We start from the raw sequence: 27,874 nt of genomic DNA, 5'->3' as shown, positions 1-27,874 counted from the left end.
TTTACAGCTCACCTTTAAATAATGTTTTACAGATAATAGTAGAGTACCTTTTATCTGAGGATCTCAGAGCGCATTCAGCATTATATCAACTAGGCAGTATCCCTATTTTAGGAATGAGGAAACAAACTCACAGAGATTAAAGTGAATTTCAAAGGTTACACAGCAAGTAGATGGCAGAGCCAGAAACAGATCTTAGGAGTGCTGATCTGGGCCACATTAGAAACTACTCATGTATATAAAATTTGGCCCATGCTCAAATACCTTTGTTAAATTAGGATCTTACTCTGCTGTTCCAATCACTAAACCAGATGAGTTAGTTAATTCTATGTAAATACAAAATGTTAAGAACAGAGCCAATTAGCATTATAAAAATGTGAATTTATTACACAATAAAATGAAAATTTAGTTTTTTTTCACAGCAGCATGTGCCAGAGACTATAAAGATTTTTGCTTTCAGTTCAACATGTTATATAAAAATCACATGCAGACCATTCATTAGGCCCAGTCAAATTTTATATGGGCGCACACATTTTCACACAAAAGCACTGACCTGGGTTTCTATGATTGGAGGGATCATAACACTTGTTATTTCCAAGTATTCAGACAATCTTTGGGTATATGTGAAAATATTAATGAATCATGAATGATTAATTATCCAAAAATTAAAACCCAAAAGTCCAATCTTTATTTTTACATTTTAAAAGTTTCAGCCATGACCATGTGAAATATGTGACCAATCACACACCATGAATAACAAATAGTGAATAGCTGAAGCAAACCATTCAGAATCATGAATAATACAGCTTGAAACTTATTTGTCCAAACTAATTTGGGTTTGATTAATTACAAATATAACTGGTAACAAAAAGATAGACCAGCTCTATAGTCTGTTCAGTCACTGGAACCATGCTAATCTTCAGAATATACTCTATCCTTGAATGTTGTGTTTGTAGACCCACTATTAAGTCAGTAGTATAAGAGCGGAGAGTAGTCAGTCCACATCTTCAAGTACAGGTTTCCCTTCCTTACTTTCTAGATTGGAAACCTGTAAGTAAACAAGGTACAGAAGTAAAAAACAAATTTGCATTTAATTTCTGATATGAATTTTAGATTCACACAAGGAATTGGGGTAGTGAACTGTGATTAATTTGAGCAAGATTGTAAACTTGTTGTCAAGTTTAAGATGATCACCAGTATTAGGCCTAAAACTTCCGGAAGCTTTATAGAATGAGCTTTGCAAAATTATCTTTAAAAAGCAAGCTTTGCAAAATGAAGCTACAACTTGTGGTCAAAAGACACCTACAACCAGACAACATTTTATCCTGACTCTTATATGGTATAATAGGTCATGCCCCCAGGTATGGCTTATTGAAACCACCTTTGGAACTTGTGGTTAAGAGATGCTGCAGCCAAAAAACTGATTCCTATGTGGGTTTGATGGGCTAGGCCTTTAGGCATAGGTCATCAAAATAACCTCACCCACAATCAAGCCGATAGCCCATTTAGAGGTAAGTTACCTAGAAAACTAAGGGAAACCACAGTCGAGACAGTGGGCTATATAGAAATAAGCTATCTCCTTGAGCATAACTTATAAACTAAAACAATAATTGGCTACAAGAAAATAAGTAAGCATGAATTATACAGCCAAAGCGACAACACTAAATTTGGCCTAACCTGATTGGTTGACCTGCTTCAAAGCACGGTAGGCAAATGAGATTAAATGTGTAGAACCTCAGGTGGGTGTGTGTGTGTGTGTCTTGGTCTAAGAAGTTAGTCTCTTTGATCAGTCTGACCCGCACCCCCTGAACCAAGGAAACCTGAACTGCACCGACTATCTGCACCTGGCCAATGCAAAGAGCGGTCGACTAAAGGGTAACATATTCTCGGCAGGGTAAGGTTTTAAAGTAAAATAGTCTGGTTGCATGCAAAATAAGGTAACAGAGTAAAGAAGTCTGGGTTGCTCGAGCTGTTTTGATCTCAAGTTGTACTAACACTATAGTATTAAAAAACAAGTGTGTCGGAATAATTTGATCTCAGATTATATTAATGCTGCAGTATTAAAAATAGTAGTAAAAGTTTACTTGTACTTGTGCTTGTCTTCTATGTTGCATTTATAGCTGTAAATCATTAAAAGCCTATCCTGAGGAATAATCAGTAGTTTTCATTTCTTTATACGGACACCACTTAACCTCATGACATCTGTGTTGGGTGGTGGGAAGTAGTGATCACCCAGAGCCCCATTTGGGCCCTGATGTGTGTCCCCTTCTTCCTATATCTCCGCATGAACAATGAACAGAGGAACAATAAGCCATAGGCCAGATTCTCAGCTGTGCCCAATAAGCACTGGAAACAGCAGAGAAAGGTGTATGCAAAAGATTTGCATCCAACCTCAGTCCCTGATCCTTTCGACAGGTTCTGTGTCAGCCCATGCCCCAATCACCTCACAACTGCTCTAAATTATGCCAGCTACTCAAGGCCCCAGGGGCCATTTTGGAAGCCAGGTAGTAGTAGAGTGCAGAAGAGCTCTGGAGGGTGGCATCAGAGCTGCACCACCTAGGAATTCCCTCACACTGGTAAATCTACCAGGGCGACAGCCCCTTTGTGCTGGAGGATGAAATGAGCCATAACTGCAGGTCTGGCGAATCTGAATAAAACCATTGTCTCAAGCTCTCTCTCCAATTAACATCTTATCTTTGTGCTACAAACAACACGTGACATTGTCCTCGAGGATGATTCTCTTAGGAATTACAAGTGAGTGGCCTGCAAGTGCAGAATTTCCAGGCCAAGGGAAACCCTTAGTGCACTCACTTACCAAAACAGACCAGCCTTGCCTTGCAGTATTATAAGAGGCCCTGTGATGGGGCATCTGCCCCACACTTGGCTCTAAGGGGTTAATAGAGCCCTAGGGAGGCTGCACCGGAGGTAGCCAATCAGAGAAGGGCTGAAGGGAGCAGCCAATCAGGGCCAAGCAAGCCCATATAAAAAGGGAACTGCAGGGCACAGAAAGGCAGTTCTCTGCGGGGAGCCCAGGGAGGAAGGACTGTGTCCCTGGAGGGCTGAGAGAACTGTCAGCACCCTAGACAGAGCAGTGCTGCTAGCAGGGGCTGGGGGAGCGAGAGACAGCTCCTGGCTGGCTGCTGGGGTTTGCAGGTGGAAGGTCTAAGGCAAGGATAAAGAGGATGCTGTGGCCACGAGGAAGTGGCCAGACAATATACTGCAGTAGCCACTAAGGGAAGTGTCTGAACAGCAGACTGCAGGTCCCTCAGAAGGGGGGAGCACAGAGTGCAGCATAACCAGAGGGCTGTGTCGCTGAAGAGGATGCCGCGGTCCTTGGAGAGACGTGGGTCCTAGAACAGGAGTGACGGTGGCGAGGCACCACCAGAGGAGGGCGCACTGGTGAACAGAGCTAATCCCCACAACAGCCAGCAGGAGGCACCACAGTGCAGAATGAACCCTGTAACATGCCCTTATTTTTGAGTCTTGTGAAAAACTTTCTGAAACAGTTACCAGCACAGGCTGCTGCTGTAATCTACTGGATAAGAAAAATTTAAGGAATGGATTTTTTTTTTTTTTTTTAAACTGGCCCCCCTCTTTGCACACAGTTTGCAATGGCAAATACCTGCAGGCCCAAGTAATATCACAGGGAAGCATATGCCAATACACTGGGTCATTACAAGTCTAAGTGATATTCACTGTGCCCATAATATTTACAGGCACAAAAAGAGAGGCCAGATTTTTACAGTCTGATCCTACAAAAATATCCAATCCAAAAGGAGTTTTGCCCTATGCTTTAATGGGAAAAGGCCCAAAATTATGAGTTGTGGGGTGGGGCTAAAAAAAGAATGCAGCATATGGTACCTTTTATCCTAGGTTTCCAGGGAGTCAGCTACTATTACAGCATGCCTGACATTTTAGAGAGGTGGGAATTAATATTTTGTTCCATATGTAAACATATTCTTAAAAGCAACTGAAATGTAAAATCTTTGGCAGTGAAAACGCCAATGTGTTAAAATTCCTCAGCCAAGCACTTTTATGGTAAAAGAAAATGTATTGAAATAATGTTAAGGTTGTGACTGAAGCCCACAGAAAACCAAGCAAGTCGTAGTTACAGCTACCACTCGATCCTCTACACACCTCACAGTGTCAGTCTAAAAATAGTTGCTATATCCAGGCATACAAGGTCAAATTAATCCTCGGTGTAACTCCACTGACTTCAAGGTTCAAAGAGGGGATTGCTGTAAAGGCAGATGGGCAGACACCTTCACTCAATTTCCCAGCTCTTACTGAATTTGTCACACCATTTTAGGTCCCAATCCTGCAATCAGGTCCGTGTAGATAGACTTCTGTTACTGTGTGCTGGCCCGTTGCTCTGAATGGGCAGGGAGTTCATAAGCATAGATCAGTGGTCCCCAAACTTTTCAAGGTTGTGTCCCGCCTTAACCCTGTCTCCCCCACCCCAGGGAGCTGTGGCAAGGGACGTGGCTCTGGGGTCAGGGTGGGGACACCCGGACAGAGGTAAAAGGAGCCCCGGCCAGGCCGCACTGGGGGCTAGGGCTGGGGCCGGGCTGGAGCAGAGCTGGGCGAGGAGCAGGGCTGGGTGGCAATCCCTCCCTGCCCTTCCGTGGAGGCTGACCCAGGCCCCGCCACACTCCCCCAAACATTCCTCCGTGCCCCTGTTAAAGTAACAGTTAAAGTTACTATGCTCTCCTAAGAATTAGATCATAGGAATCTTGTCTATGTAGACATACTGGAACTGAGCTTATTGTATCACAAATGATTTAAAATAAACCTAAAAAAGAAGTGAACTATGCTTACTTGTTTATCTATAGACCTGAACTGCCAGGACCAGGTGGAGTTGTAAAGGAAAGGTCTCAGGTCAAATCGGTTGTCGTCAGGACTGTAGTTTTCAGCATGATAAGCAGGTGTGAGGGTGGTCATTTTATGTCTGTTAATTGAGTACATCCTGAAAAAATGCTTCACCTTGGATGCCACCTGGTGTACAAAACACAGTTTCAGGTCAACTGAAATTTCTCAGAACTTAAACACAATTCTAGACGAGCAAGTTACTCTGGAGAGAGCTAATTCACAAATCCAAATTTATATATATTAGTTACCACTACTAATTTATCTTACCACAGAGGAAGCTAGCTATGTAATATGCATTTAAAGTATCAGAATGCACAAAAGTGTCACAACGAAACACACATCTGTACTATTTTGCTGTAAATGTTTCTTATAAAGGGAGAAGATGGATATCCCAGGGGTTGGGGCACTGGCCTGGGTGGGAGACCCAAATTTTATTCCCTGCTCTGCCATGGACTTCCTGTGTGACCTTGGGCAAGTCACTTAGCTTCTCTGTGCCTCAGCTTCCCATCTGTAAAATGGGAATAATAGAACTTCCCTACCTCACAGAGGTCCCAAAAAGGGCACTGCTGGGATAAAAGCAAGTGCCCATTGAAATGTCATGGAAATGACACCCCTCCAACCAACTCCGTCACAGGATATGTGGACGTGGATTTCTTTTAGGTGTTTTGAAAATCAAGAGCCACCTTCTCTCCTGCAATATATTCATGGCACACCCATTAACTTCATGGGGATTGGGCGCATATAAGGGAAGGCAGAATTTGGCCATGCATGTATAGATCTAAAAATAAACAGTTCCCTTCAGAATACCTAACTGTTGATCTAACAGTCTGCAGTATAGACAAAAGGCTGGAATCACTCTAGGATCTGTGCCAGCTTGTAAAAGCAGAAAACAGCAAAACACAACACAGACAGTGGGTAGTGTGTGATCAGTGTCAGTGGGCAGGTTTCCACAGAGAGATTTCTCTTGAAATTTGGTCTTTTCTCCTTTAACATTTTCTCCTTTAACCTTTCTAGGGTATTTCTAAATACAAGAGACTGATTAAGCTGTTCCTTTTAAGTTATGAAAACTACACGTGATCTTTTTCCAAGTGCAAATTCTGTTAATGGAGGATTTTAAATACAAGATTTTTTTAATTTTTACCTCTCTTGGGGTACAGATCTCCTTCCACATATTGATCAGCTTACAAAACATGCTGTAAGGTCCAGCCTTGGCCATCTTCCTTAGTTTGCCATAGACTGAGAGTTCTGTGTATGTCATCCCCATATCTTCCTGAAATATCACACACAAAAAGGGCACTGAAAATGTATAACATGAGTCAGACTGCATTATTTTATAGGAGACTGTAATAAATTCAGTTAATCAGAGAAATACTAAATAGAAAATCCATCTCCATTTAAAATAAGGACTGCAGTGGAAGTTCAGAATTTTTTTATGGGAATATACTGCATCTAGCTAGCAAGAGCACTTCTTGAATAAAAAGGATTTTTCCTTCTGTGGTACTTGAACACAGGCTTCACGTCTGCAAGTTAAACTTAGATGTTGGCCTTCTGCTTGAAGACAAGAAGCTAAATTCTGCCCTGACTTACCCTCCACTTTCCTAGAAACACTCTACAGTTCCCTAGAATTTAGACCATCCTTGATTTCAGGGGTGTTCTGTAAGTTTGAACACTGATCTCATATCCAACTAAATAAAGAAAATGAAGAAACAAAGTTCTGGGGCCAATATTTCCAAAAGTGACTTGTGATTCTGAGTGACTCCCATTTTGGGGGGCCCAACTTGAGAGGCCTTGAAGGGGATTGATTTTCAGAAAGGGCTGTGCCTTCACCCTCTGAAATACAGACCCCTTAGAGATATCTTGAGTGGAGCACCCAAAACTCAAGGCATCCAAAAACGCATTACTTTTGAAACTCTTGGCCTGTATAAACAAGCTTGGTGCCAGATATTAATGTTTACAGAGCTGTTTTGTGGAATGGCTTATGAGACCATTCAAAAGGAGAGAAACTTATCTTAGTCATAGTTTGAAGAGGGGCAGCAACGCCACTACTGAACAAAAAACAAGTTGTGAATAAGGCTTACCAGAGCGTTTTTTAAAGTCATTGCCCATTACCTCATCAGTTTGAGACACGTGTCCATCCGCCAGGGGCTCTAACTCTGCAGTTGGTGGAGCTGATATAATACTGTGTAGGAAAAAGCATTCATTCAAACCAATCCCGTTAGCTGACTGGCCTGCTAAATATCAAGTGCTTTATTTAAGTCCATTTGGGGAGCACAACCTGCAAAATGATCGTGAAAAGAAAATGGGACATCTACTAGACTACTGCCATTTGTGCCAAAAGCTCTCCCAGGTGCACAGGGTGATGCTTATTGTAAAATCATAGTTATAATATATTTTCCTGAGTCAAGTCTGAGTATAAATGGAATAAGGACCTCAGGATTCAAACACAGCAACAATCAGTTCTGCAACTGAAAGTTTTTGATAGTTTGTGCTACATTCACAGAAACAGCAAATAAACAGTCTTGCATCCATCTAAATCCCTGTCCAGGCTAAGGCTGAAAAAGAGCATAGCCTTGCCTACAATGAGTTTTTGCCAAGAGTCTCTCCTGTTGAAGCTCCCCTGATGGTAACAACATTGGGAAAGCTAGTATAGAACAGCTCCTGAAGCTGACCGGATTAACACTGTCCCTTTTAAATACACCTCTACCCCGATATAACACAAATTCGGATATAACGCGGTAAAGCAGCGCTCCAGAGGGGCATGGCTGCGCACTCCGGAGGATCAAAGCAAGTTCGATATAACACGGTTTCACCTATAACGTAGTAAGATTTTTTGGCTCCCGAGGACAGCGTTATATCGGGGTAGAGGGGTAATGTAGTGTAAAAACTTAGGCAGTCACAGCAGCATTGTCTCCACTAGCACCCTCAACCAGCTGGTGTTAGCAATGATAGAAAAAAGTTGCCAAAAAATAAACCCTAGTGTAGATACAGCCCTAGTAGCAATCATGTTTAAACATAGTTGCTAGCACAGTTATGGCATAACTTCCCTGACAAATATTCACTTGGATTTATTTTGCAAGAACCATAATATATCCATGTTTTAAAGCTATGCTAAAGACTACAGAGTTTTGGTAGGTCTAGATGGCCAATATTAATAGTGCTATTAGGCTGCCTCGTTTTCAGAGAAAAATCTCTGTACACACTGATCAGGAAAAATATACTAGCTGCAGCTACATTTAAAGTTATTATTATTTATCACATGTATTACAGTGGCGTAAGAGGTTCAGAACTGGAGTTCCATTATGTTACAGATGTGCACACACTGTAGGAGAGGAAGAGGAGTATGGATGCTAAAACAGGGCCTAAGAATCATTACTTGACTACTCACCTTCTGAGTGCTGTAAGCTGGAAGTTTTCCATACAATACTGTATCAAACTTCTCAAGTCAGTCTTGCTGATTCCACCAACAGGATTGATATCGGCACTGGAGCAATCGTACTTAGTCAAGTATCCGTAAAGACTGAAAGAGAATAAGGAACTTTATATAACAACCAAGATTATAAAAATAGGGCCTTTTATGTTTTCATGTGTATTTATAAGGCTATCATTTTTTTAAAGTCACTGGGACATTAAGGGGTAAACAGATGATTGTTCGGATATGGTAGTGCTACTCTAATGACCATTATGTCTCTGGCAGGGAGGTGATAATATTTTAATACCTACTGCAACTGCAGTTAGCATTGTATGCATTACAAGTGAATTGCAAATAAAAACAAAACGAAGACTGTATTTCCTGAAGCAATGTAGGCTGACTGCCTCCCAGGACTGGCACAAGCTACTTCTTAGAGCCCTTCCCTCTTGAGGTCTCAACTTTCCTGGATAATCCAACCACTCAGAGACCACCTGATCTCACCTTCTTGGGAAATCAGAGGGGTAAGTAATTTACAGGCTACTCTGTGGAGAGGCAAAATGGTCCAGTGAATAGGACACTGAACTAGGACTTGGGAGCTGTGGGCTCTGCCTCTGAGTTTCAGTATGACTTTGGGAAAGTCTCTATGCCTCTATTTGGACTGTAAGCTCTCTCTGCAGGGACAGCTTCAATGCAGTGTGTGTCTGTACAGAGCCTGGACTAAAGGGGCCCTGATCTTGATTGGGGTCTCTAATGTTTACACTGCAATATAAGACTATGCTTTAGCCCAGGCTTAAGCCAACCCCCCCTTGTGTCTACACTCCAATTACACTGACCCAGGGTCCCAGGACTCTGCAGAGCTCTAGGGTCAAAGCTCAAGTGAAACCGGGACCCAGGGTCCAAGCCCTATTGCTTTGCAGTGTAGATGCAGTGCTGCTTGACTTGGGTCCTGGGACTCATCCAAAAGTATCCCACAATTCCATGGGACAACTTCCTTAGTCCTCTCTATCCCAACAATCTGCAGTCCACTCTACTGAAAAGGGAAGCCACTCCCCCATACCCTTAGCTAACAGTAGCAGCTCAGGTCAGCATTAGCCCATTCTCTTCTGATCACCCATCTGCAAGCACACTGTCAGAGAGCATCCTGGGTTTGGTGGGTTATTCAAACTTCCTGTAACAACAACCCCACAATTCTCCAGCATGTAAAGCATGCAGGGCAGGCAGTAAAGTTTTCCCACAGTGCATCACAGTCCTATGGCTAGAGTGGCCACATTACAGGAGACTTTGGGATATAGTAACTTTGACTCAAGTCTGCACACTGTGGATGCCTGAGCCCTAGGTTAGACAAGTCTCAATGTAGGGTTTAAATACAATGTAGACACTTAAGCCCAGGGTTCTGTAACACAAGTCAGCTAACGTGAGTCCCATTAACACTGGACTTACTTAAGTATGTCTGACTGTTGTTTTGTATTACATTGCAATGTATTGACACCCAACTCCCCCATTTACAACGTGAGGATCTGCAAACTGTAAATCTAATTCTGATGCCTCCACCAACCAATGAAGCAGGGCATTTCACACAAAAACAACTAAAATACTTCCTTACTTACCTCAATAGCAACTAAAATCCCAAGTTTCCAGGCTCCCACAGTCACAGGTCACCTTGTCCTTTGTGATGCCCCACCATACTGTGACCAAGCTACTAAGCTTGGTCCTGATATTTTTAAATATATTGCATGGCTTCCAAAGTTGTTGGGGTTTTTTGTTTTGTTTTTTGTTTTTAAATCTCTAATAATAAAGGCATTAAAAAGACACAAAATATTAGCTTCACTTTCGTTTTCTATTTACTATATGGGTCACCTTCGCTACTGAAGATTGCTGAGAAAGGAACAGCTGTTCTTTTTATCAAATTACTGCACCAATTCTCTAATGGGCATCTGAAAAATGTCTACTGATTTGGTTCAGTTCATGTTTTCATTGATTCCAGTACACTCATTTTATTCTTAAATTAATTATATTTTCTGGGGCATTGGTATATACTGTCATCCAGTGGAGTTACAAAAGACTGCAGTGAATTTGACTCCCGATGACTTGTTAATAGATTTCTAATATTCACCCACCTTTCGTCCACATTGGCTGATCCGAGCACCAGAAGCCCGCCAGGCATCCCGCGAGCCCAATGACTCAGCTGAGCAAACAAGTAGGCAAGGACCATTCTGATTCTAGCCTACAAATCAAATTGAGAAATAAAGCAGATTTACAAAGCAAACTACTTTCTCCTTCATAAAACAGAATTCAAAGTCAAATTCGAATGTCCACTAGGAACTACGATGAGCCCAGCATACTTCAGAACTAAGCCACATTTAGAACTCCGGTCTCTACAGCTGACTAGTGAACACCGCAACCCAGTGTCACTTAATCCCCAAATGTTAGTATAAGAAGGGTTAGGTGGGGTGGTTCCTTTGGGGCAACAAAAGCATACCTGCACATTCTGTAGTGCCAGATTTTCCCTGCTGCTCCCTCCATAGACACGAAACTGGGGAGATCTCCCCATCACCATACTGAAAATCCCCACAATGGCTTTCACTGCCACATCTATGTTTAGATTTATATGATAGCTGAGAAGATTACAAGCACAAGTAAATCAGTTTGCATGCGTACGACTAGGTAAAATAGTATAAAACAAATGGTTTTAATTTTGTCTTCCTTATGTGAAGAAAATAATCAAACCCTCAATTCTCTAGCATGTAAATCAAGGACACACGATTAAGGCACTAAAGCCTATCACCACCTAATATCTGGCTTCTAGACTTGGGGAGCCTGGAGTGCAGACTTTTCAAGTTCAGTTGACTGGTTTCTTTATTCTTCCCCCAATGTTTCCAATGCCTACCCCCACACATACACTCAGGTATTAAGGCTGTAATATTCTACTTACCACCTTTATTACTCTCATACTGGTCTTTTAGAAAACCCGAAACTGTATATGAAATCTTAACTGCAACATAATTTAATCCAAGGATTTCTTATTCTATACCTGCCTATTTGTTCAGCCAACAATTTGGCCCTGTTGTATGTATCCTGGGAGGAGTTCTCGCTAGCCATGTAACAAGTGGTGAAGATGTGTCCACAGAATTCCTGGGAATCCTCAGGAGTATAGGTCTCATCATTCACTATCCTACGTACATCGGCCAGCACACCTTGATCTGCAGACAATGCAGTAAAAGTAAAATGAGAAATCAGATGAACCATCACAGATACCTTGTACTATTGCTAATAATACTTCGCTCTTCCACAGCACCAATTATTAGAGGATCTCAAAGCACTTTACAATCATAAAGGAACTAAGCCTCACAACAACCCTTCACAAAATAAGGTAACACTTCATTTGTTGGCATTTCAAATGTTCTCAATTCCATCACAGAGAATTATTGAGTTTGCTGCTGGTTTTGCATCTATAAATATAAAAAAGTTTTGTCCCATGTATTACAAAGAGGCTTCATAAGGATGAAATGCTAATCCAGTACAAAGCTTATGGACTACTTCAACACAATTTCAGGGCTTAACTTTCCTTAAGCATGTGTGTGAGACTTAAGCACGGCTTAAGAACTGAGCTGGCCGACGTACACAGTTGAATTTCACCCCAAATGAACAAACTCTCCCACAACAAACTGGAACACCAGACCCAAACATCCCAAAATTTGGATGATAAATCCAAAGAATAATCCAGATCCATGGCTATGTATTCTATGCCTTGCCCGTAAGTGAAGATATACACTACACATGTAGCTACACACGGCAGTGAAAGGCTCTGGCAGTGGGATGGTGGCAGGGCAAGGCTCTGGCAGCTCCCTTCTGCCAGAGCCCTTCCCTGCTGTCGTCTCCTGCTGAAGCCTTTCCCTGCTGCTCTTCCCCCTCCTCCCCCCACTGCAGCTTTACACTGTGGCAGGGAAAGGCTCTGGCAGCAGGGAGGCAGAGAGACACTACAATGCTGAAAACAGCAGTGTCAACGTAGGAGGCACTACTTGGGCATATAGAGAGCCATGTAGAGTACACCCTCAAGCGTCAGGCATGTAGGGCACTCTATTCTATTCACCTAAGCCATGCCTCACTATTTACACTGCTATTTATACCCCCCACTAGCAGGCATGCTGCATGTGTACTCCACACGCCATAAGTGTAGACATAGCCGGAGTTTCATAGCTGACCAAAACCCATAAATACAATTTGGAGGATCTTTGAAATCTGGATCCACATTTTGGCTGGGTTTCTCAAAAGGCATCTAAGGCAATTAGCTACCACACTCCACTGAAATGTAGCGCTTGGACCTGATCTCTAATTAAGCACATGACCATATGTTGCACCTTATGTACTGTAGTAATGGCTAATATTCATCTACCTCTAACCATTAGCAAGCTTGGTTACTTTGACAAGGACACACATACACACCAACTTACTTCCATTCTTGACTGCAAGGCAAACCTGGCGACACATGGAGTACACAATGCAAGCTGTAGCAGAACTGTCAATTCCACCACTAAGCGGTAGGAGAAATCCTGCCTTAAGCAGCAAACAATGGAAAAAGCTGTAAGAAGTGCCATTGTAAAAACGTATTTTACCCTTCAGAAACAATATGTTGAGCCCATTCCTGTGTCCCTCCCTCAGGTGAGTTATGCATGCTCCAGCCAGCAGGGCCAGTCAAGTCTGGTAGTACTTCGTTGGAAAACAGATCTAGCAAAGCATTTCACACCCTTATCACTTTGCATTGGCTAACCAAGCCAAGTCTCAGGTTAAACCTTTTACTTTGATGGCTAGAAAAAGCTGCTGAACAGGTCCTCACCCTCTAGCGTGGTTAAGGAAAGGCAATTAAGAAGGATGGCGTTCTTAGTATCCAATCCACGCTGTTTAATTTGGATCATTGCTTAATGTGATCTTCTGCTTATTTCAAAACACGATCTTTGGAATCAAACCACTAGTATGTGTGTTTGTCACTTTTTTTTGTCCATCTACTTAAAATGGCTTTTGAGAAGATGGAAGGTGATCATCAGAATTATTTTGGCAAGGAATGGTAAAAGCAGTTACCTTGCAATGGATGCAGTATGTTTTCTTTATAGTTAGGGACCACCTATTTTTAGAGAGCTGTAACTGACTAGTACTTTTTCATGTGTCTCTGTAGGCTCTCAACTACTACTAAGATTTCATCTGTGTGCATGTTGGCAATAGTTGAATATGTTGCAGATGCAATAAACTGTTGTTGTGGGTTAAATCTTAAATTCACTGTCCTATTCATCAATAGTTTACATGATAGTCACTCTCCATTTTCATGTTACAGGAAAAGCATGAGTAATATGCCTCTCCCAATAACAGCCATAATGGGCCCAGTCTTACTCCCATAGAAGTCAATATCAGTTTTCTACTGGACTTCAATGGGTGCAGGAGCAAGCCCAGAACTGGCAAGAATACAAGCATCACAATTCAGCACTTGTGTGATGTACAGCATAGAGATGTGCATGATGAAAAGAGGGCCCAAAACCAAGCAGAAGAAAAAAAAGTCAACAGCAACATGAATGCACAAAGGAAACAGATTCATGAATGAAGCTCTTAGAAGGAATTTCTCTTGAGGGATCCTAAACAATCTGGCCAGATTCAGTGCTGATTTACACCCTACACAATTCCATTGACTTTAATCAGATTGCCAGGGTGCAAGTCAGCAATGAATCTGGTGTATTGTTTCTGGGTACAGGGTAGAAAGGATGTTTTTATCATGCCATTAAAAATATGTTGCTTGCAGGAAACTGGAGCACCAACTTAGGTTACCAAAAAAACAAAAACAAAAAAAAAGTCCCTTTGTCAATGGGGGTTTTGTTATTGAATTTAAAGAAAGCAGGACTGGGCACTAACAGATTTGAAGAGAACAGTTAGACACACCTTGAATAAGTGCTTTAAGCTTGAACCGAAGATACTAGTGAAAAGTCTCCCAGAATAATCTTGCTCTAAAGAAATCTAGGTAGAGGCAAGCTACCTATACCGTTCTTATGGTTAAAACATAGAAAGACAATGTTGAAAAGAGAGTTCTTACCTGATTACTGCGTCTTAAGTAGTCCCAAAGCCAGCATGCAGGGCCAAGGCTGAAAGTTACAAAATATAAATATTAGGGCTGTCAAGAGATTTAAAAAAATTACCGTGATTAATCGCACACTTAAACAATAATAGAATACTATTTATTTAAATATTTTGGATGTCTTCTACATTTTCAAATATATTGATTTCAATTACAATACAGAATACAAAGTGTACAGTGCTCACTTTATAGCTATTTTTTATTACAAATATTTGCACTGTAAAAAACAAAAGAAATAGTATTTTTCAATTCCCCCCTTATAAGTATTGTAGTTGAACTTACAAATGTAGAATTATGTACAAAAAAACTGCATTCAAAAACAAAATAATGTAAAACTTTAGAGCCTACAAGTCCACTCCGTCCTACTTCACGTTTAGCCAATCGCTCAGACAAACAAGTCTGTTTACATTTGCAGAAGATAATGCTGCTCGCTTCTTGTTTACAATGTCACCTGAAAGTGAGAACAGGCATTTGCATGGCACTGTTGTAGCCGGCGTCACAAGATATTTACGTGCCAAATGTGCTAAAGATTCATATGTCCCTTCATGCTTCAACCACCATTCCAATCCAAAGCAATATGGACCGATACATGTTCATTTTCATCGTCTGAGTCAGATGCCATCAGCCACCAGCAGAAAGTTGATTTTCTTTTTTGGTAGTTCGGATTCTGTAGTTTCCGCATTGGCGTGTTGCTCTTTTAAGACTTCTGAAAGCATGCTCCACACCTCATTCCTTTCAGATTTTGAAAGGCACTTCAGATTCTTAAACCTTGGGTCGAGTGCTGTAACTATCTTTACATTCGTACCTTCTTTGCGTAAATCTCACATTGGTACCTTCTTTGCATTTTGTCAAATCTGCAGTGAAAGTGTTCTTAAAATGAACAACATGCTGGGTCATCATCCGAGACTGCTACAACATGGAATATATGGCAAAAAGTGGGAAAAACAGCAGGAGACATACAGTTCTCCCCCAAGGAGTTCAGTCACAAATTTAATTAACGCATTATTTTTTTAACGAGCGTCGTCAGCATGGAAACATGTCCTTTGAAATGGTGGCCGAAGCATGAAGGAGCATGAATGTTTAGCATATCTGACATGTAAATACCTTGCAATGCCAGCTACAAAAGTGCCATGCGAACGCCTGTTCTCAATTTCAGGTGACAAATAAAAAGCGGGCAGCATTATTTCCTGTAAATGTAAAAAAAACTTGTTTGTCTTAGCCATTGGCTGAACGTGAAATAGGACTGAGTGGACTTATAGGCTCTAAAGTTTTACATTGTTTTGTTTTTGAATGCAGTTATGTAAAAAGAATTAAAAAAAAATCTACATTTGTAAGTTGCACTTTCACGATAAAGAGATTGCACTACAGTACTTGTATGAGGTGAGTTGAAAAATAATATTTTATCATTTTTAGAGTGCAAATATTTGTAATAAAAATAAAATACAGTGAGCACTGTACACATTGTATTACGTTGAAACTGAAATAAATATATTTGAAAATGTAGAAAAACATCCACAAATATTTAATAAATTTCAATTGGTATTCTATTGTTTAACAGTGCAATTAATCACAATTAACTTTTTTAATCATGATTAATTCTTTGAGTTAATCGCGTGAGTTAACTGCGATTAATCGACAGCCCTAATAAATACTCCAGAACAGTTATAAGATAAGAACTATTTCATATTTAAAAATCCATCTTTATTGATCTCCTTTGTTTAGACACTTCCCCACTAGGACTTTGCATACCATCAAGAAATAATTTTAGTGTCCAAATTTTTTTAACCTTACCAATAAACTATGCAACAGACTATATTTTTATTTTGAGTAAATTCATTTCCCCACCTCATTTATGCCTACCAGATTTCTTCCTCAGGACTATGATATCTCCACTGGATTGGCTCACAGATAGGTACATATATATCATCAGAACGTGACAGAGCAAAATTCACTTTTATTCTGGGATAGGAATTCACTTTGCTTGCCTAATTAATAGAATAGAAAATTTGGGAAGTCATCAGTTTTAATGTAGCATTTATCTATAAAAGCATTAAGTATTTCAACAGTCTCTCTTTCAATAATTGAAGATGTGTTGACTCAATGACTTATTGAAATTCATCAAAGAGCACAAGTTCAACACATTTGAAGAATTCTTACCTCTAGGTTACGACATGAAATTTCTGCCCTATAACTTCGAACATCTTCTAAATCCAGTGTAGCAACCAAGACTTCCTGGCGAAAGGCATTTAAAATTAGACATCCGACACAGGTACAGAATGGCTTTCCAAACCCAAATGTACGGTACAAAGAATTGTTTAAAAAGGGATTCAGTCATTTCCACTGTAGATATTTCCTGCTCAATCTACTCATGAGCATAAAACCAGTGACTTCAATAGGATTCCTCACATGAATTAAATAAGAACAATTTATACTGAATGCACTGGACAATAGACTATCCCACAATCCCTGCACGAGAAAGTTCATACTGACTTAACAAGTTTCTTGTTTGCATAAGGGTTTGCAAAACTGAGCCTATAATTATTACACTCTAATTGACACCTTTGTGTCCAATTGCTTAAATAAGCACATATAAACCAACAAGGCCTGCTCCTCACCACAGTGATATCCAAACCTCCAGGCCTGGTCTACATGAGGATTTTCAGAAATTCTTCCCCTCCTGCAGTTCCATCACTGCAGGCAAAACAAGAAGTGCTAGTGTGGATTGGGGGCAAGTGATTATTTTGCTTGCCCCCAATTGTGCCATTGTGACATCTAGACCCCCTTGGAGCAGGGTTGGATAACTTAGTAAAAAGGCACTTGCCTGGTCTATATTAGGGCATCCAGCCTTCCTAGCACCAACGGAATTGAACCTGTGCTAGACCAATGGCGGGAGAATTTCTGAAAAGCCTCAGTGTAGAAGCAGTCCCACTAACTTTACCTTGCAACAAGGTCTGAGAGAAGGATAGCAATGCCATGCTGAGGGAGACCAAGGAGTGAAATGAATCTCGCAATGTCAGTCAGCCTGAGTTTATTACCACATCATTCAGTGAAAACTGGGATCCTTGAGCAATAGTGTCTCCGTTCATAGAAATCATGGCACAACCATCATAGTACAGACGATCACCATCACAGCCTTTCTGATTGGCTAAGACGTAAATCCCACCACTCTAAGAAGAAAAAAATACATATATTTTTTCAAAATATAACAGTTTGAAAACTATGGAATGTTAAAAGGTAAACTACTGGTTTCTTTTGCCCCCTCCCAACTCCACTCTCCATCTTTACATTGTGACTAATTTAGGGACCATTCCTTCCTTTTCATTTGAAAAAAGTGCTCAGCACTTTGTGGGCCCTGTGAAAACAAATAATATAACACACTGGCTAAGTGTATTACATCTCCCTCAGATGGCTGCTACCAGCAGATGGAGTTGCCCCTTTAGTTCAAGTAGTAGAGGCCATTACTTTAGAACTGAAATTCAAAGTTCAAGATGGCGGGTGTTGCAAAAATAACAATAATTCTTTATAATAGAGGGCTTGGCAAAGTAAGGAAGAAATTATATTTGGATGTCTTGGGGGCACAGCAGATACTGTTAAGCAAGCAAAGCATGTTAAATTACTATGAAGAGACAATCATACACATACTAATCACTTTTCATGGCTTAGCTTGCCATTCACTGGCTTGTTCCCCCTCCACCCCATCTCTATTAAAAACAGATACAGTTTTTACCTAATCACTGAATATATATTTTTTTAGATATAAAAAATGCAAAACATCCTAACATCTTAATTTTTTTTAAATAATTTCCTTTAGAAAAAATTATCATCTTGCTAATCTCCTCTACAGTTATAAACCTCTGAAGGCAAAAGGATAAACTGAGGTGGCAGGGAAAAGCCTCAAGGTTTCAATGTAAATCCAGATCTTTATTTTCCCTTAATGGTATAATTACTGATATTTCTTCAGCTCTCATGTCAATATGAACATTTTAATTAAGATCAGAAAGGAGCCTGTGGCTTTAAGGGAACCACAGAGACTTGTGCCCATGCCAGGAAATCTCTCCCCTTCACTAAGTGGATTATAGCCAAGTAATGAGCTGTCAATCCTGGTAAATTTGCACCATACAGTATGCATGCATATTTTGTTTAGAGCTATATCGGTTTACAATTGGTTGCAATTTTTTTCTGCATAAAGTGGATACAACATTTCATGCTTTCAACAGTAAAATAATTAGTCACTCTGAATGGTGGTTTTGTCTCTTTATTGTTATAGTTTTTTGTTTGTTTGTTTGTTTTTGTTTCTGTTTTTTTAAAAGGAACCAAGATAGAGAAGAATCAAAGGTGCCCATTCTTTGGATCTCACATCCCTGGGCTTTGGTTTAATTAAATACACCCTGGTTTAAGATTCTGCTGACTCTCCTTTGTAGAGATATATATATGAAAAGAAGATTACAGATTTAGCTTTCCAATGCCATCAAGCCTAATTACTAGCACAAGCAGGCAACACTATGCCCTTTCAGAGTAGAGGAGACTACCCTGAAAAACTGGGGTAAGTAATGAAGAGATGAGTTGGTCTTTAAAAAGACCTACCTTTGCTGTTGCAGAATTTACCACATTCACACGGGTGTGAGCTTTCCGCAGCACATGGTGACTCCCCGACGAATTAGTGAAGATCTCTACCCCATCAAGCCCCATTTCAATATGAGGGCTGTAAAAATAAGAGAAAGTACAATACTCAGCTGGCATTTCCTCTGTGTCATTTGTCATTAGTTGCCACTAATTTTGTCTCTTTGCCATGCCTAGAGTAGTCCACTGCCAGTTTAATACGTGTCTTGGTTAGTTCAAATAATGGAAATATTTGCTAAAGCATCATATTTATTTCCCTGCATTGCTCTGTTACTTTGTCATGGATGGATTGTTTCCCAGAGAAAAGGAGGGGCTTTCATCATCCTCCTTTAGGTTATCAAATGCCATCCTTCTAATTCAAAGGAAGTCACCTGTTCATATATCTGAATATATTGATCCCAGCGAAGCAAAAATATCAGATGATCCTTTTTTGAGAAGAAAGATGATTTCTAACATTGAGGAAATGAAAGCATTCCTCCAAGGTCTGTAGCTCTACTCTCTCCTTCTCAGCAAACCCCACAGCACAAACAAATAGATCGACTACAGTCACATGACATGGAGATGAGAAAATGAGCATGCTGCATTTTTTTTTTAATTATTTTTTATGGGAAATTGGTTGAAAATATACTGTTATTAAAAGGACAATCAATCACATCATTGAAAATTTTTGCACTTTCTATAGCTACAAGGAACAAAGGATGACTAGAACTGAAAGAGTTTAGAGAAACATTTACTTTTTTTTTCCTATTTGTTTAATTTATGCATCTGACAGCATTTTGTATTATAGTCAGTTTCACTGTTTCTCCTGCATGTCAATTAGTTCCCCAATCCTGCCTGCTAATCTGAAAAGACGGGGACCCTAGGTAGTTTCTCCCTTGTAAAGAATTTTAAACCTCTACAGGAGAACAGAAAAACTCTTATAAAAAAGTCTAAGGAATTTAAAAATTAAAACAACGAAATTCAGGACACTCTATTTAAAGGGCACTTAATTTGGGCACTGGAATTTACTTTCCCCATAAGCAGGAAAGAAATTTCCAGAGCCTCAGCTGAATACCCTTTAAATAGTATGTCTTGAATTTTGCATGTCCTGAGTTAGCTTAAGCTATCTCGCTATGCACTGCCTGCACTATTAAGTTTAAAAAAAAATAAAGCTGATAATTAAAAATGAATAAAACCTAAATTAAAGAGTGAATAATACACCTGTAGATGAGCGTGTAAGTGATATAATGAGGGAGGTAGAATTCTGCAGTGTGGAATTAGTAAGGTTCTCTGAATATGGAACAATGATTAGGAGTCTCCTTTGCAGTATCTATGGAACAATGATTGGGAGTATCTTTCCTAATTCTTCACAAGACACACAAAACCGTAGTGGAAAGGTTTGGTTCCTTATGTATTATCCTTTGAGACATTGTAGTACAATGAAACTCCTGGTTCATGAACTGGTTAATTAAAACTCTCAAGTTCATCTGTCATCCCAAGGAGTGACTCGGGCACACAGAGTTGTCAACACTGAAACTGTAATACATAAAGACAACAAAATTCTTTGTCCCATTTACTTAGACACTCCCCCACACACCCCGCATGCATTTCTTGCTCCTTGTTATGTTTTGATAATCCAAGTTATGCTGACATTTTCTGAAAGATTTTTTCCATAGAGGAACATTAACTGAGCTTTGCAGAGGCACCTCTCCTTTTGGCAGCTTCAGAACATGCTTCATCCTATTTTTCATTCATCTCTCTGTCTTACCTATTTGGTGCCCACAGCTCTTCACAGATTTCACTCCCTAGGCATGTATCTTTGGTTGCTAGCACTGCATCACCAAAAGGAACAGTTTCCTGAGGAAAACAGAGAACACAGACATGCATGTTTAAACAGGGGGCCTTGTCTAATAGGAGTTAAAAAAGTAATCCCCAAAAAAGAAAAATACTGAACTACATAAAATTAGTATCAAAGCAAAAGCACAATGCACATTGTCTAATCTCAAACTGATTTTACTTTGAGATAGGCCCAAACTGAAAAATCCAGATCAGATTCTTACCTCTCCCAGAGTTCCAGTGGTGTTAGGAGCTAGGGTTTTGGTTCAGGCCCATCTCTTTTTAATTAAAGATTCTGGAGAACAGGGGTAGCTCATGCAGTTCTAGAAGCCACCCTCAGATTTAACAAAAAGGTGTGGCCATAAATCAGAGCTGTCTACTTAGGCCTTGGCTACACTCGGGAATTCACAGAGCTGCCGCGGCAGCGCTGTGAAGCGCGAGTGTAGTCGCGCCGCAAGCGCTGCGAGAGAGCTCTCGCAGCGCTGTATGTACTCCACCTCTCCGAGGGGTGTAGCTTGCAGCGCTGTGAGCGAGCGTGCAGCGCTGCAGGCTCTGATTACACTGGCACTTTACAGCGCTGCACTCACTGCGCTTGGGGGGCGGGGGGGGGGCGTTTTCACACCCCTGAGTGCAGCAAGTTGCAGCGCTGTACAGCGCCAGTGTAGCCAAGGCCTTAGAGATCAAGATGGAGCACTTTGTGCTGTAACATGCAACTGTTGCAGGTTGCACTTGTGCATGAAGCAAGGAGAAAAACCTGTTCTATTTCGGGAAATTCAGGTATGATCCTCAAGCTCCTGGTAAGCAGCCAATGTGATCCTCTGTTGGGCAAACTTTGGACCCTCTTGCCTTGCTGCAGAACATTAACATTTAAGTAAATAAGGCTAAATTATTCACTCATTCTCACAAGCAACTCAAACTTCACTGAAACCATTGAATTTGCATTGTTGTGACTGACAGCCGAATTTGGCCTAACAGTTTTATACTGTCATTAAGTTCTTTTTGATTAAGTTATGTCTAGTTGATACTAAAACAAGATGAGAAAATACATTCCTTAAACTCACCTGTCCTGTCACCTCCTGTATCATCCTGGGGAGAAAATATTCCTCCACAAACCTAAAACAATTATACAAATCAGCAATTCTCAGAAACAAATGTTCTGCTTTAACTCAATGCTATAGTCAATGCTAACCTGATGTTTCATAGAGTTCAAGGTCAGAAGGGACCATTATATCAATACACGTGGATCGTGCCGCAAGGCAGACAGAAATCCATGCTCCATTCTTGAGGTAGAATCTTCTGTAAACATCTAGAGAAGATACCCAGCTGGAGGTGGGTTTAGATCCGTAAACAGGCTGGGACCCTTCCAACCCTAGACTCCATGGAAAGGCTTCTGCTTGGTCTGAAGGCAATCAGGGGAAGCGGTATGGGGGGCAAGAACACTGCCACATTAGCAGCAGACTCTCTTCCTTAAAGAGCCTCCCCTCCATGCATGGCAGTACGGGATATAAGTTTAGTCCTATTTAAAGAGCTTTCTAAATGAAATACCATTAGGTGGCTTAAATGAATTTCCCTTGCTGATGAACCTGCAATAGAAATAATGCATTGGAATGGGGATTTTAATCCCTTTTCTGTGACTGCAATGGCAAATCCATGCTTTTTAGCAGCCTTAGAAGTATGCTGTACACAACCCACCGTGCTCTGCTCCACGGGGTAAACCATCGAAGTTCCCTGTAATTTCCTGCATTTGCCAGTATCATCTTTGGCCTGATCAGAAGAATTTTCCTTTATAAAAAAAAAAAAAAGGGAGAGGGAGTTTAAGTACTTACACTGCAGCAAGGGCAAATGAGTATTAAGAAATGCCAAGTTTCTATTTATTTTTTCAGTATGTTTACTTTGCATATTTGACAGCAATTTGTATATAGTCATTTTCACTGTTTTCCTTTGCATAGTCTATCTGTTTCAGCTTCCTCTCTTGGTTTTGTAGGTCTGTCACACAGCAGTGGGAATTTTTGATGTTTACATTAAAAAGTAAGATGTCATTGTAAAGAGAAAGTTCACAAAAATTGCTAATCTCTTTGAAATTAACAGATATGAAGCTGGTGTTGTCCCATTAAATATAAATGTGTTGCCATATGATTTGTTTTCTATTGATAACTATATACCAAGAAGTTAACCTAACCTGTGACTACAAAAGATATTATCTAGATAAGAAATACATACTTGTTTAAAAAGATCACTCTACAGTTGTAGCGAACATTTCTGCACATAACAGGCCTGTTCAAAGAAAAAAAAAAAATCAGTGTTACCTGAAGCTAAATTAATTTAATAAAACAAGCTGATTATTGAAAAACACTCCAATTAAAAATATCTATCACATTACAGGAGATCTGCTGTAAATGTGATATATATTTTAGCATCCTTTGCCACATTTGACTTGTGTGGTACCTCCAGCTGAGTCAGCAGAGTAGAAAAGCTGACCTTATATATTTAATTTTTAAAGGATACAATTCAGAACCACTTCACTTAATTCAGGAAATCTGACTAGGGATCAGCACATAATTGAAAACATTTTCCCTAATGTCAATGTAAGGTTGCTTCTACTCATGAAGGTAGTTTCTCTGTGATAGCTAGTTAGGATCATAAAGCCCTTGACACATATTTATAAATAGAGCCTCAACATTCCTGGGATATATGCAAGTATTAATCCCACTGGACAGATGGGTAAACTGAGGTACAGAAAGGTTGAAAGAATTGCACATAATCACACAAGTCCATGATTGCCTAGAAATAGGACCCAGACTTTTCCCAAGAGTATGCTCTAAATCCTGGTGATCCTTCCACTCAAATCTCTTTAAAAAAGAAAAAACTGGGCTTTTTATTTTTCAAACTTAAAAATAGTGAAACTACCCAGTTTGTATCCAGAAGAAAAAGAGAGATTTCTAATGGTTCTTTTTTCACTTTCATACTGCAGCTCTTCCCATGTAAAAACTTCATGCACAGTAGCAAAGCTCCTGGTACTGGACAACAACATTAAATACAGAGGATAAGTTTTCAAAAGTGCCTTTATGACTCAGGAGCCCAAGCCAAATTTTTAAAACAACTTAGGCACTTGGAAGCCTAAATCACTTTTCAAAGTGGGGCTTAGGAGTCTAAGGGCTGGTCCACACTACCCGCCTAATTCGGCAGGTAGAGATCGATCTTCTGGGATCGATTTATCGCGTCTCATCTGGACGCGATAGATCGATCCCAGAAGCGCTCCCCCGTCGACTGCGGAACTCCTGCTCGCCGAGAGGAGGAAGCGCTGTCGACGGGGGAGCCTGCCTGCGCCGCGTGGACCCAAAGTAAGTACTTTTAGTTCGATATAGGAAACGTCGACTTCAGCTACGCTATTCTCGTAGCTGAAGTTGCGTTTCCTATATCGATCCCCCGCCCCAGTGTGGACCAGCCCTAAGTCATTAAGACACTACTGAAAAATTTTCCTATCTACACCTACAAGTAAGGTCAACTAGCTACATCATTCAGGGCTATGAAAAATTTCACATCCCATTCAATGTAGTTAGGTCAACCTAACCCACACTGTATACCCTTCTATCGACCAAGCTACCACCTCTTGATGGGATGGATTTACTAAAGCAACGGAAAAACCCTTTCTGTTGCTGTATTGTCTATGCTACAGTGCTCAGCAACACAGCTGCAATGCTACAGCTGGGCCACTGTAGCTCTAGAGCAGGGGTGGGCAAACTTTTTGGCCTGAGGGCCACATCGGGGTTGTGCAACTGTATGGAGGACCGGGTAGGGAAGGCTGTGCCTCCCCAAACAGTCTGGCCCTGCCCCCTATCTGCCCCCTCCCACTTCCCGCCTCCTGACTGCCCCCCTCAAAACCCCCAACCCATCCCCCCCCCCCCCCCGCTCCTTGTCCCCTGACCGCCCCCTCCTGGGATCCCTGCCCCCATCCAACCTCCCTGTCCCCTGACTGCCCCGACCCCTATCCACACCCCTGCCCCCTGACAGCCCTCCCAGGACCCCACCCCCTATCCAACCGCCCTCTGCTCCTCGTCCCCTGACCACCCCCTCCCGGGACCCACCACCCCTAACTGCCCCCCGGGATCCTACCCCCTTATCCAACCCGCCCTGCTCCCTGTCCCCTGACTGCCCTCCCGACCCCTATCCACATCCCTGCCCCCTGACAGGCCCCTCGGGACTCCAGCTCCCAACTCTCCCTGTTCCCCATCCCCTGACCACCCCACCAGAACCTCCACCCCATCCAACCGCCCCTTCCTCTCTGACTGCCCCCCCAGGACCCTTACCCAACCCCCCGCTCCCTGCCCCCTTACCAGCAGCAGGAGCTCGCAGCCGTGACACCTGTCCAGAGCCAGCTGCGCTGCCCAACGGGAGCGGCAGGCCAGAGCGTGGCCCACGTGGCTAGGGTGACCAGACGTCCCGATAAAATCGGGACCGTTCCAATTTTTAGCTGTTTGTCCCGCGTCCCGACTGATCTCTGGTCGGGATGCAATTTGTCCCGATATTTCGCTCCGCCGGCAGCAGGCAGCACTCGGTTTTTTGTTGTTTTTTTTGCTCCGCCGGCAGCACTCGGCTTTTTTTTTTTTTTTTTTTGCCCCTTCCCCCCGGTGTCCCGATATTTTGTTCCTCTGATCTGGTCACCCTACACACGGAGGCATGGCTGCGCGGGAGGGGGGACAGCGGGGAAGGGGCCGGGGACTAGGCAGGACGGTCCTGTGGGCTGGATGTGGCCCGTGGGCCGTAGTTTGCCCACATCTGCTCTAGAGTCCTTGCTATCCAGTAGTGTCTGCTCAGACAGCCGGGTCATCTTTTTCCAAGGCAGCTACCCCTTCGTAATAATTACACAACACTTACATTCCCACGTCACAGATGATGTCTTGAGTGGCAGGAGATTCCAAAAGCTTTGCCAGAACTTCAAATGAATGTAAGAGTGTATCGGACTCATAATAGTGATCCGAACAGCCATAGCCACTGTGTAGAAAAAGATACGAGACAAAAAATTCAGATGAGATCAGAATTAGACACAAGAAGCCACAGCCACTTAAGATAAAAACAACCTCCCAAACATATGGAAATTACACAGAGCACAAAGAAACTATATAGTTTATCATTTACATTGACAGCATTTAAAATTCTACAGTATTGTTGTTGAAGTATTCTTTTACACAAAAAATAACATGGTTTAAAGGACAGAATTGAACATTACATTTACCATCCGGAATTTTCATTACAATAAACTTAATAATTGATGCCACTGGGAGTTGTAAAACAAAGAACTCAATCCTGCACCCTTCGCTACCATTAACACATTTTTGCTCATATAGCCAATCCTGGGGTTTAAACTGCAATTTGCATACTATTACACAGAGTATTCTGCATTACAATTTGTTCTTGACCATTCATTGTTAGTTATTCTGTTGATGAGCAATATATACTTCTCCCCCTTGAAAAGATACCAAATATACAGTAATTAAGATGGTCTCACCAAATTTCAAGCTCTGGTCCAAGTCTGTATCTTGCTCCTTTGTATTTTGCTATTTCAATACCTATAAAATGGCGGGGGGGGGGGGGGAATAAAAGACAGAAAACATTAAATGGTAATCTAACCTGTCAGTGTGCAGAGGGGATCCCAGCATTGGACATAGTCCCAGGTTTGTTTTAATGGTCTCCAACCATATAACAGTGTCATCCTGTAATCTTTTAGTCCATTTGAAGTGTCACGATCCTTTTTGGCTCAAGTTTATTTAGAGGCAAATTTTTCAGAAAAGCTCAGTTTCCATTTAGCACCTTAACAAAATGGTCAGATTTTCCACAGTGCTTAGCAATAACCTCTTCATTTACATACCTAACTGTGAGCTGAGCTCTTTCGAAAATCTAGCCATTAGAGCCTTATCATGACAGAGGGAAGCTAATATATAAGGAAATGGGTCAGAAGGGGCTGTACAAACTAAAGCAGTGGTTCGGTGCAGTGCTTGCTACACACTTGAGGCTGCAGCAGCTCCTCCACACAATTATCACATACTGCGAGAGCTCCACAGGTGCAAGAACCAGAAAACAGGCCTTGCACAACAGATCACCTCCTGGAAAAGAGGGGCTGAAAATCTACTGTGCAAACACTGATGCTGGCTTGACCACTGAGAGCTTCAGCTGCCTCTCTGTGCCCTGCCACAAAGGAGGGCATCATAGAGGCAATCTCTAAACTGCTCAGAAAGGGTCCTTTCTGCTCTGGTCAGGAAGGGATTGGGCCTTAATCTTCACTCTCCTCCTTCCAAGCAGCACCTCCCTCCTTTCTTCCCATTCTTCCTTTGATCCAGAGTGGGTCAGCTGGCAGGACAATCTTAGGCTTTCCAGGTCCCCAGAGTAGCTCCTGGTATCACTTTCCCATGGCAGGGAAGAGACACAGGGAGCTACACTGGGGACCTGAAAAGCCTAAAACTGTCCTGTCAGCTGACCCACTCTGGCTCCAAAAAAAAAATCCCATTTTAATTCAACCAGGGCAACAACATCACCCCCTGCGCTGAGTTTTGCTAGACACCAGTGGGGCTCAAGAGTTCATGGACCGCCTGTCTGGGGCTCAGTTCTCTAGTCACCCCCCACTGCAGCTGCAGTCCCAAGATGCTGAGAGAAATCTCCCTCCCCCGAGGCCGGGGAGGCACCGCTTCCGCGCTAGGTGACGGCTGAAGCCTTGCCCCTAACGTGCCCCCACTTGCTTTTTAAAATCCGTGCCAAATTGCCATCAAAATCTAGAGCCCACTGGTTGAGGGCACAGGTAGCCACTGTCACGGTCCTGCCCATGGCTGCTGCTCCGCCCGGGGCGCCGCTCCTCCCCTGCAGTTGGTTGCACCCAAAGCAGCCCCCGCCCGGCCAGCAGCAACAAACTGCACTACTAAGCGCTTCCGGCGGGGCTGACATTGTTTTACTTCCTGTCTTCCCTCCTCCCCCAGATCCGAGCTCGGGCTGGGTGCCAGGCACTGAGGCGAGAACCTTCAGTACAGCCTCCAAGGGGCCCTGTCAGGCTTCTGTTCCCC

At 41.9% G+C, this 27,874-nt stretch overlaps 1 protein-coding gene across 1 annotated transcript; it reads right to left on the bottom strand.

Moving 5' to 3' along the window:
• NADSYN1 (NAD synthetase 1) lies at window positions 1-27,703 on the bottom strand. Its single transcript, XM_024205054.2, has 21 exons — window positions 27,557-27,703; window positions 26,332-26,392; window positions 25,701-25,817; window positions 23,046-23,099; window positions 22,518-22,607; window positions 21,887-21,938; window positions 20,758-20,846; window positions 18,975-19,092; window positions 17,426-17,557; window positions 16,548-16,622; window positions 16,251-16,375; window positions 14,349-14,397; window positions 12,727-12,829; window positions 11,307-11,475; window positions 10,755-10,890; window positions 10,393-10,499; window positions 8,252-8,383; window positions 6,976-7,045; window positions 6,008-6,136; window positions 4,816-4,992; window positions 1-1,045 (listed from the first exon to the last, which is right to left on the bottom strand). The coding sequence occupies exons 1-21, from the start codon at window positions 27,639-27,641 to the stop codon at window positions 992-994; spliced, it is 2,124 nt and encodes a 707-aa protein (XP_024060822.2). The 5' UTR covers window positions 27,642-27,703; the 3' UTR covers window positions 1-991.
• Window positions 27,704-27,874: the final 171 nt, after the last annotated feature.

Source organism: Terrapene carolina, unplaced genomic scaffold (genome assembly GCF_002925995.2).
Source record: "Terrapene carolina triunguis isolate 2854851 unplaced genomic scaffold, T_m_triunguis-2.0 Scaffold96, whole genome shotgun sequence".
NCBI lineage: Eukaryota > Metazoa > Chordata > Testudines > Emydidae > Terrapene > Terrapene triunguis.
The sequence above is the reverse complement of the archived record's forward strand: the minus strand, read 5'-3'. Positions and strand labels throughout refer to the sequence as shown.

What these genes read in the sequence shown, in the direction of transcription:
- NADSYN1 (XM_024205054.2), bottom strand. Translation starts at nt 27,641, where the DNA reads ATGGGCAGGACCGTGACAGTGGCTACCTGTGCCCTCAACCAGTGGGCT. An exon ending in TAAATTCTGCAACAGCAAAG is followed by an intron (nt 17,558 to 18,974) that starts GTAGGTCTTTTT and finishes TTTTCTTCTTAG; the next exon opens with AGTGGTGGGATTTACGTCTT. An exon ending in CAGCTTACAGCACTCAGAAG is followed by an intron (nt 7,046 to 8,251) that starts GTGAGTAGTCAA and finishes TTTCCTACACAG; the next exon opens with TATTATATCAGCTCCACCAA.